This window comes from Alexandromys fortis, unplaced genomic scaffold (genome assembly GCF_014885135.2).
Source record: "Alexandromys fortis isolate MF-2015 unplaced genomic scaffold, M_Fortis_MF-2015_v1.1 scaffold_66, whole genome shotgun sequence".
Taxonomy (NCBI): domain Eukaryota; kingdom Metazoa; phylum Chordata; class Mammalia; order Rodentia; family Cricetidae; genus Alexandromys; species Alexandromys fortis.
This window is the reverse complement of record NW_026067950.1, coordinates 1,623,496-1,634,092: the sequence shown is the minus strand read 5'-3', so window position 1 is coordinate 1,634,092 and position 10,597 is coordinate 1,623,496. Positions and strand designations below refer to the sequence as shown.

At 52.1% G+C, this 10,597-nt stretch overlaps 1 protein-coding gene across 1 annotated transcript; it reads left to right on the top strand.

The window, feature by feature from the left end:
• The first annotated feature begins 5,158 nt into the window (after positions 1–5,158).
• Positions 5,159–9,636, top strand: Zic2 (Zic family member 2). The gene is made up of 3 exons (XM_050150403.1): positions 5,159–6,470; positions 8,203–8,366; positions 8,553–9,636. The coding sequence occupies exons 1-3, from the start codon at positions 5,399–5,401 to the stop codon at positions 8,901–8,903; spliced, it is 1,587 nt and encodes a 528-aa protein (XP_050006360.1). The 5' UTR covers positions 5,159–5,398; the 3' UTR covers positions 8,904–9,636.
• The last annotated feature ends 961 nt before the right edge of the window (positions 9,637–10,597 follow it).

The following is a 10,597-nucleotide window of genomic DNA, read 5'->3' as shown; positions in this document are numbered from 1 at the left end:
GTGACACGCGGATGGTTTTACTGGTGTAAGCAATATGGTTGACATATGGCATTGTTATTTATGAATGACAGCATAAATTGTATTACAAAGTCTACTGCAATAATACTGCACTTTATTGGAAAGCTGCTGGCTTGTCGGTATTCAACCTCCGGGTTTGCCTGGGAGCCCAAAGGATAACAATCTTTGAAATAATTGAATGTGCTCCTGTAAGCTACAGCCCCCTGGTTTTTTTTTTCCTTTTTTTTTTTTTGTTGTTGTTTTTGGTCTATTTGTTTTGTTTTGTTTTATAGCATTAAAACACTTCTATCAAAAGAGGAGATGAGGAAGGACAACTAATTCTCCTCTTTTTCCAAAAGCACAATTACTGTCACCCAGTTGAGGGGGGGTGGCTCTGTGGCTGATGGCCATTTCACCCCCATTCTGAGAAGTACAAAACTATTTATGTTCTCTTCACTAAACTACTGGTGGACACCTATATTATATTGATATTTTTTAAAATTATCTCAACTACAGTGTTTAACTATAAAAATGAAAAGAAATGAAGCCACAGGAGAGCTTTGTCTTCTGGGATCTTGACTCTCACCATTCTTAATGATATTTAACAGTTACAGCTCTGGCTAGGGTTTTCACAGCGTTCTAACGCCTGACCAGAGACTTTTGTTCTAGGAGGGTTTTACAGAAGAGGGTTTCCCAGAGCACACATGTGGTCTTTCATGGGTCAGGGGTCACCCAACTCAGGAGTAGCTGAGAAAGCAGAATCAAAAATGACCTTCAACTTAATATTCTGTTGATGATCTTGTTAAATTGTAGTCCTGTGATATCGATGATAGTGGCGCTAGAACTAAGAAAAAATAAAATTATTAATATTAATATTATTTTGGCCTAAGATACAGAGACAATGTAGTCCATGCATTTTTCTCACAACTCCTCTCTCCCATTTTTCATTCCTTTATGAAAAAAAAATCAAGATTTTTGTGTTCCTGGGGCCAAGAGTTTGTTTTGTATTTGGTGTCTCCTGTCCCACAGTGTATACCTATATGCGTGAGAACACAATAGGTGAATACACAATGCATTCATTCTTCTGTGTGTGCGCATCCTGCTACAAGAGACCTCAGCAGACACCATTCAGAGGCCCACAGATCACAAGGAGTTGCTCCATGGATGGTGGGATGCTTGTGGGCTTTGCTTACCCCCATGCCCTATTTTTATTTTTGTAAACACACCACGAATTTTTGATCAAGCCTTGATTCTCTCCACTTGCTGGAAAATGCACCCTTGGCAGGAACCCAGGGATGGATAGCCTCCTCAGCCACAAGCTGAGGTTTTGCCCTGTGTATGTCTTGCCCTGTTTGGAAAGAACAGTTTGGAGGAACTTACGAAGAAAGAACATGCTTGCTACAGGTTTTGGGAGTTTGACATCACTGCAGATCAACTTTTTCCTGGAAACCTGTTGAGAAAATGAATTCACTCATGGCGTCTTCCTTTCCTTTTCCTTCCTTTCTTCCTTCCTTCTTTCCTTCCTTCCTTCCTTCCTTCCTTCCTTCCTTCCCTCCTTTATTCCTTCCTTCCTTCCTCCTTTATTCCTTCCTTCCCCTCTCCCTGCCCCTTCCTGCCCTCTTTTCTGTCTTCCTTCCTCTAAGGAACCTGTCTACTTTTGAGGCAACAATCCAGAAAGCCTTCACACACACACACACACACACACACACACACACACACACGCACCCCTGTTCCCTTGTTCTTTCCCTCTTGGTCTTCCCTCTCCTTCCTTCAAAAAAAAAAAAAAAAAAGTCAAGGAAAAGGTTTTTTTTTTTTTTTTCTGTTTGCAGAGAAATAAAATACTTCTGAGAGGGTATGGAGACGTGACTTTGAACTTGGCTCAGCTCCTCTGCTTCCTGCAGTGAGAGGAGAACTGGAGCTGGGAAAGAATAGCCAGGAGGGCCCAGCCCGCGAGCTCTCCGGCGGGAATTAAGGCGTCGGCCCTACCGCTCGGCCCTGGAATCCAGCGCGAGCAAGCGCCCAGCCGAGCCGTCCTGAAATGCGGGCACAGCAAAGGAGAAATCAAAGCGAAAGGAGAGAATAGGTCAAAAAGGAGAGGGAGGGAAGAGTGGGGAGGGGTGAGAAAGTGGGAGAGGAGGGAAAAACCGGCAGCTGTGGGGGCTTGAAAGAAGGCAATAAGGTCTTTGGATGAGTAAGACTGTTATTCTCACAATCAATCTTAGGTTAAAGAAAGAAAGAAAGAAAAGAAAGAAAGGAAGAAAGAAAGAAAGAAAGAAAGGAAGGAAGGAAGGAAGGAAGGTAATATTTTTAGAGCAAACCGTTATATGCACTTCTCAGTATAAATTGATAAATAAGGTAAGTAAATGTGAAAGACTGAACTGGACAGGTTTTTAAATAAATGGATAGAAGCCTGTCGGCTTAGATGCCCCCCACCCCCCACCCTGCGCGCGCCGCGCAGTCTAGCGTGCCAGTTTGGCATCTGCCCTTTGAGAGAAGAGGTAAAGGTATGTGGGGAAAGAGAACTATTTCCTCCCTCCAGCTTCCAGGAAAGCTCCTGATTTTAGCTTCTTCTCCTGGCCGTTCCTCCCCTCTCCCTTGGCAGGGAAGCGGGAACACAGAGGGAGAGAAGGGAGCCTTTATAAAAGGGGCTGCGGCCAGCTCCAATAGTGGAGCCAGACCCCCTTAAGGTATGAGAATCTGCTTGAGCAGGCAGGAGATCCCAATTCATTGCAACAATCCTGAACAAGAGTATTTATTCTTCCAGCGTGGGTTTTTTTTAAATTTGTGATTTCATTTCAATATAAAATTTCGAAGTGGGTGCTTATTCTCTTGCTCGAATTTTTATCTCAGTTCCCAAAGATTTACAAATAAAAGCAATCTCAGGCCTGCCAAAGGCGAAGAAAGACTTTGACCACAGGCTGTCCCTTCTCTTCCCCAGACTCTGGGCCCACAATTCCCTCTCCCGTTACCACTTGAGCGCGATCTGAGGACCGTGGGATGTCCTTAATGGTCAGCCAGCCTAGGGTCGAGGGCGGCGCTTGGGTGAAGCTTTGCGGTGTGTTCATTAAAGAATGAGTGACATTTACCGTAAAGAAGGGTTAAGCCTCACAGTTTATTTTTCCGAGGCCCTGGGCCTGATATATCAACAGCCAAATTAAGGCCTAAACCTTGCTTGATTCTGGGCATCCCACTTCCTAGCTCAGTGTGGCCGTGGACCGGATCAGTGGGCATCCACCCTGAGGGTGACACTGTCTTTAAACGACTTCCAAACAACCCCATGCCCCTGCCTCTCAGGAGACTGCTGCCTAGGCTTTACTCCTGTAATCTGAGCTGAACGCGGGCCTCAGGGTGGGGGGTGGGGGCTAAGTGCGCCCGAGGGGAGGCGGGAACCATTGCCTGGGGTAGGACAGAAGTCTAGGTGAGTGTCCAGGGAGTGGAATGGAGTTAAGTTTGACTTTATCTGTGTCCACCGTCCTTCACCCGTGTTTCAACACCTCAAAGCAAATTGGTCTAAGTGAGGGCAGGGGTAATAGACTTGTTCCTGTCCCTAAAAGTCTCCTCGCTCCCTCAGGGACTCCGTATGGTAACTCGGTTGTTAATCAGGTCTCTACAGCCAAGGGTGCTTTGGGCCAGGGTTCCCGAGTTTTTCTGCGTCGTTAGAGAGTGGATGTGATCCCTGGGGAGTTGGTAGCCTCCCACAAAGTTAGCGGGTTCAGAGTGCAATCCCTCTCCAGGTCAGGATCCCGTGGAAGGCGACAGGACCTTTAGGCCTAGGACCCCATTACGCTCGCAGCTGGGCTCCTGTTTTAGTCCGCTAGGGCTGGGAGCCACTGGGCTAGACAGGCAGGCAAAGCGCTGCTGCCTAGCAGGCCCAGTCTGCGGGTGCGTTCCGCCACCGCTGTGGCCCTGTAGAGCCAGCTAGGAGCTGGGAAGGTGGGGAGGGCTGGGCGCAGGGCGGGGGCGCAAGATTGACGAGGCCACGGTGGCCAATAGCCATTCCAGGAGGGCGGGATGGGCGGGAGCCGCCGTTAAAGGGGCGGTGTGACCAGGAGGCCCGGTCTGGATCCGAAGGGAGGAATACCCGGGCCGGAGACTAGGGTACGAGGGGGAGGGGAGAGGAGAAGAAAGGGGAGGGGGGGGACAAAAAAATAAATAAATAAAATAGAAGGCTGCTTCTGCGGTCTCAGCGCCCACCGAAATAAACAGAGGCGGCGGCAAAAGCTGCCCACCGCAGCCGCAAGGGAGGAACTCGCGTTGGCCTCCTGGTATTTGCTTGTGCCGAGGACAACGCTCTGTCCTTGTTGGTGCAAGCACTTGCTTGCGGACTAGCACCCAAGGCGGTTCGGCTGGAAGGAGAACCAAAGATCACTTTTTTATTGTTGTTATTGTTTTTCTGCCTAGCCTAACCCTGCTCCCCTCCCCCTCCTCGCCTTCTCCCCTCCCACAGCCCCCCTCCCCTACTCTTCCCCCCGCCTCCTCCTCCGGCCCAACTTAAAGAAAGAGGGAGCGACGCGCCCGTTTCCTTCATCTGGGGGAATTCGTGGCCGCAGCAAGTTTACTACTCCGGCGCCGCCAATGCCAAGCTCGAAGGACCAAGAGGGCTAAACCTCGCAGCCTTGGAGCCGAACGACACGGGCAGAGCACTGGGCGGCGCGAGCAAGGCCTCGGGGGAGGGAGCGGCCACCCGAGAGCGCCGCAGACCAGGCGCTTGGCCTCCTCCTCCGGGCTGCCCAGCGCCCCCACCGAGATCAGGTGGAGCCGCGGGTGCCCTAGGCTCTGGGGCTGGCGGAGCTCGTCGCAGTCTTCTCCTGGCCTGCCTGCCGGTGCACAGCCGCTGCCCTGGGGCACCGTGGCCCCGCGGCTGCGGTGACTTCATTCGGCGGACGCCGCTGATCTCAGCTAGGCACCGGGTCCGCCAGCAGTGCAAGGCAGCTAGTGAGTGAGTGCGTGCGTGCGCGCGCGGGGGCGCGCAGGGGTGGGGGCCGCGGCGCAGCGCTCGCCCTCCGGCGGCCCCCCTCTCCTCCGCTCCCCACACCTCCCTCCGCTCCCTCCTCCCGCCCGCCCTCCCCTGCCCTGCCCGCCCGCCCCCGCCGCAGCTCCTTTAATACACTTTGGTTCTCCTCCTGGCTTTGGACTCTTCTCCTCCTCCACCTCCTCCTCCCGCGCCTCCTCCGCCGCCGCCTCCTCTTCCTCTCCGTGCCTTCGCTCCGCGCCCGGCGGCCCGAGGCAGATCCAGGCGGCGGCGGCGGGCTAGCAGCGCGACTCCCAGGGCTGCAGTCGCCAGTGTTTTCAGCGCGGGCTCACGGAGCCGGGCGTTCGGAGGACGCGCCTCGCCGATCGGAAGAGGGAACCGAGGCGGCAGGGCTTACTGGGGCCGACAGGTCGGCCGGGCGCGCTGGCCATGCTTCTGGACGCGGGGCCGCAGTTCCCGGCCATCGGGGTGGGCAGCTTCGCGCGCCACCACCATCACTCGGCCGCGGCGGCGGCGGCGGCGGCTGCCGAGATGCAGGACCGTGAGCTGAGCCTGGCTGCTGCTCAGAACGGCTTCGTGGACTCAGCCGCGGCGCACATGGGCGCCTTCAAGCTCAACCCCGGGGCGCACGAACTGTCTCCTGGTCAGAGTTCCGCGTTCACGTCACAAGGTCCGGGCGCATACCCGGGCTCTGCTGCGGCTGCCGCTGCGGCCGCAGCACTAGGGCCCCACGCCGCACACGTTGGCTCCTATTCCGGGCCTCCCTTTAATTCCACCCGGGACTTCCTGTTCCGCAGCCGCGGCTTCGGGGACTCGGCGCCGGGAGGCGGCCAGCACGGGCTCTTCGGACCGGGCGCGGGCGGCCTGCACCACGCGCACTCAGACGCGCAGGGCCACCTCCTCTTCCCGGGCCTCCCGGAGCAGCACGGGCCGCACGGCTCTCAGAACGTGCTCAACGGGCAAATGCGCCTAGGGCTGCCGGGAGAAGTGTTCGGGCGCTCGGAGCAATACCGCCAAGTGGCCAGCCCGCGGACCGACCCCTACTCGGCGGCGCAACTCCACAACCAGTATGGCCCCATGAATATGAACATGGGGATGAACATGGCAGCGGCCGCAGCCCACCACCACCACCATCACCACCACCCTGGTGCCTTTTTCCGCTACATGCGGCAGCAGTGCATCAAGCAGGAGCTCATCTGCAAGTGGATTGATCCCGAGCAGCTAAGCAATCCGAAGAAAAGCTGCAACAAAACTTTCAGCACCATGCACGAGCTAGTGACCCACGTCTCGGTGGAGCATGTCGGCGGCCCGGAGCAGAGTAACCACGTCTGCTTCTGGGAGGAGTGTCCACGCGAGGGCAAGCCCTTCAAGGCCAAATACAAACTGGTCAACCACATCCGTGTGCACACCGGCGAGAAACCCTTTCCCTGTCCTTTCCCGGGCTGCGGCAAGGTCTTCGCACGCTCCGAGAACCTCAAGATCCACAAAAGGACCCACACAGGTAATCGTGGGTCCGGAGTGGGAAGAGGCACCTCGAAGAGAAACGCACAGGCTGAGTGTGTGTTCGTGTGTGTGTGTGTGTGTGTGTGTGTTCGTGTTTGCGCGCGCTAGAAGCTACCCACCAGCCAGAGACCTGGGAGAGTGCAGGACAGCCAGCGGCTTGTTTTTGTTGGAGGATGGTAGGGTATTGGGCTGGAATTTTTCCATGTGCGGAAATTGAACTTTAAATGGTCAGTGTGATACCAGTATATGCTTGAAGTGAAGCGATTTCCTCTCCCAGACCTGGTGAATAATTTCCATTCTAAATAGAGCGCACAAAATAAAACAATTCTGCTCTAACTAGATGTCTGGGAAGCAAGCCTAGCAAGGACTTTGTCGGCTAGTCTGAATGAGCTTTTCTGCCTTGAGTGGATTATCTGTTTTTCAGAGGCTTGTGTGTTTTCCCCTTTCTTTTACTCAGGGTCCAAACGCCCTTCTCGGGACTGTTTCCCATTAAATGAATCTGGTGTGAGCCGAAGCTGTAAAGCGGTTCTCACTTAATGTGTTTTTAAAGCCCACCTCGGGGTGGGTCGCAGGGGACTGACGGTGGTTTGTCAGCCGTTTGTGAAATTCTCTAATGGGCACCAGAGGGTTTGCGATTCCCAACTTAGACCCTCGCCCGGGCCAGCAAGAGCCCCAGGCAGTACCGCCCCGCAGGGCGTTCGCGTGAGAAGAGAGACGCAGAAGAACGCGCCTCCTGCCTCACAGATTATTCATCTACGACCAGGTCTCAGCCAAAATCGCAAAAGACGAGTTCCTAAAAGAAAGCCAAATGTTTTAGCAACTTTCCTTGTCAATATTTACTCCGAAGTGGGGATGAGCCAGCGGCCTATTGTTCTCTTTTGGGAAGGGAGGGAGCCGAGGTGCGAGACAAGCTTTTAACAAGGTTTAAAATTTGAGAAATATATTTGCATGAAATGCCCTGTGTCTGAGCGGTTGTCTTTTTAAAAAACAGTTTAGGTGCTAATGGAATTTAACGTTAACTGGTCCCCTTTCCAAGTGGAACAACATTGGAGTTCTCACACCTCTAAATGACTCCAAGCATTTGGAGTCCTGGCAACAGGATGCAGGAACCGCCAGAAAATTAAACATGGGGATTTTGAAAGGCTTTCCTGACTGCAGCCCCCAACCCCTTAACTTGTGCTGAATATAATCAATCATTAAAGGGCTACCTTATCACTAATGCTTAAAAGCCTCTCCCCCATAAAAAAAGGACGCGTTTATACTAGAGTTATGGTTAGCTCAATTTGTAGTATTTTGGATGAAAAATACTGGCTCAACTCTCTCCATAGCCCAGTCTCCAAACGACTCACAGCATCTCCAAATGTGATTGCCTACTGGCCCCAAAGAGAAGGCGACAGCAGCCCAGCCGCCTGTGTGATTTTGATAATGCCCCAAATATTTTGTCAAAATAACAGCTTCTCGATGGCTAGACCAACTTGTTAGGGGGTTGGGGATCCAAAAAGCTCCGTGGAAAGGCTAACAGGGCCAGGAGCGCCCCGAAATTATTGGAAATTTGTGAAGGGAAGTAAATTACGAAATAAACGATGGAATCTATTAGTTGGTTCTACGGAGAGGGATCCAACCTGTTTCAGAGACTCAGCCCTTTCTTGCCCCTCTGTACCCTGGCAGCCTTGGTGAGGACTTTGGGGTCCTGGGTGTCCGTAAGCAAGCGCCCTGTTTGCTGTCCACAGGGGAGAAACCTTTCCAGTGTGAGTTCGAGGGCTGTGACCGGCGCTTCGCCAACAGCAGCGACCGGAAGAAGCACATGCATGTCCACACCTCAGATAAGCCCTATCTCTGCAAGATGTGCGACAAGTCCTACACGCATCCTAGCTCGTTGCGGAAGCACATGAAGGTACCACCGCGGTAGCCGGGAGGGCTAGGCGGACCTCGAGCAGCAGCTCCCGGCGGGCCTGGGAGGGGCCCCAGGGGCCGAGGGACACTCGTGGGATGCTCCTGGCTCGGGGACCCGTCCGTGATCACAGCAGCTGCACTCACACCCAGTCCCCTCTGGTCCCCGCTCCCGGCTTTTGTCTTGCAGGTCCATGAGTCCTCTCCTCAGGGCTCCGAGTCCTCCCCGGCTGCCAGCTCTGGCTACGAGTCGTCCACGCCCCCGGGCTTGGTGTCCCCCAGCGCAGAGCCGCAAAGCAGCTCCAACCTGTCCCCGGCAGCGGCAGCGGCGGCAGCAGCAGCTGCGGCGGCGGCAGCCGCGGTGTCTGCGGTGCACCGAGGCGCAAGCTCTGGCAGCAGCGGCTCTGGAGGCGGCTCGGCCACAGGCAGCGGCGGGGGCGGCGGGGCGGGCGGCGGGGGCGGCGGGAGCTCTGGAGGGGGCAGCGGGGCAGCCGGAGGCCATAGCGGCCTCTCCTCCAACTTCAATGAATGGTACGTGTGAGGGGCCAGGCCTTTCTCCCATTCCCTGTTCTCCCCTCCACCACAGCCCTCCCAAAACCCACCGAGGGCACCTTAGGATCGTGTTTAAACCATCAATCTGATTTTTATGGTGATGAAAAAGATTTTACCAGCAGAAGGATTTTTAAAAGTTTTTTTTATAAACAAAACAACAATCTAGGCATGAAAAGCAAAATCTCTGTTTCTGAAGCTGAAAACATAAAAATTTTAAGAAGGTAAACTCCACAAAAATATCCAGCCAAACTTCCCTAGCGACACCCCAGCCCACTCTTCCCCCGCACATGCTTCCCAGTCTTCTGACAAACTGTACATAGCCATAGCGGACTCCTTCCTTTTCCACGGTGATTTTAATGGCTTATTGGTGGATAGACGTTTGTCCATTTGTAAACCCTGGATTGCGTTCCTTCCCTTCCCGCTCTTCCCCCAACCCCTTCCCCCGAGTGACGGGCCTTTTCTTTTTTTCCCTTTTAGTTTACCCGACTTCTTTTTTAAGTAATGTGGAAGAAAATGGTTTATTTTGTATTGTGGTATTAAATATTGTGTTCCTTTTAATGAGGCAACTTGATTGTAAACTTCATGCAACTATAGACTGGAAAAAAATGAGCCGTGCCAAAGTCTCCCTTCTGTTTCTTCAACACAGCAACTCATAGCACACATCACCACCACCAACAACGCTTGTGAATGTATTTTTCTGTTAGCTGGGTTTACATGTGATGTTTCAGTGCTTTTGCGAGTTCGATTTGTTAGTTGTTGTATGAACGATTGGGGGGGTGGGGTGGGAGTAAACGTTGTGCCCTTAGCTTTTTCCGTAATAACACCCTTCTGTAAATATCCGTTGCCATATTTATCCATTTGTAATTAAATTATGGTATTAACTTGCTACAGAGGAAACAATATTTATAAAGAATGTTTCTTAACTATAAATATGTACAATTGTGGGCATAAACTGTTTCAGATTTTTTTATTTGAAGGTTTAAGTGGTTTGATCATTTCTTGTGATGTTTTGAGAGTAATGCATACAGAAATATAATAAAATGTGTTGAAAATGCATGAACATACTTTTTCCTTCCTAGCAAAGTTATTGAAGAGAGTGGGAAGGAGGCAGCTTGAGGCATGACTGTGGGGAGTGTGGGGGAAGTGCCACCTTGCATTCTTCCGAGGAAGGTCTATTTATGCATAGAGAATGGGCCAAACTGCCCCTTTGGCAGAAAGTCTCAAAATTATTTTCTACATCCCTTTGTTTGGTAGCTGAGAATGAATTAAATTTTTGGAAAGCCCTCGTGAGGAATGGCGGCAGGAACCTTCACAGTGTCTAATGGCCCCATTATCTAAGGGAATGCCTTTCTTTCAGCTATTTGGGCTGGCTTTAAAAGCACTAAACATTTCCTTATTCTTTGTTTTCCTTCCCTACCCTGCCCCCTTCCTCTCTCCCTCCCTCTGAAAAGCTGAGGTACAGTTATTTTTAATTGCACGTTTAAAACTGAGCGGACTACTTTGTTTTTGAACTTGGCCTAGTGATTATAGTTTAAAGGGACTCGTTTCTACCACGAGTTTTTTCCCCTTGATATTTTAAGCAGAGCTTGCTCAATAAATCCTGTTTATCTTAAGCAGCCCTGCAACAACAGTTGTGGCGTTCTAGAGAAAGTAATAAATAGAATATGCTTAAGATTTTTTTCG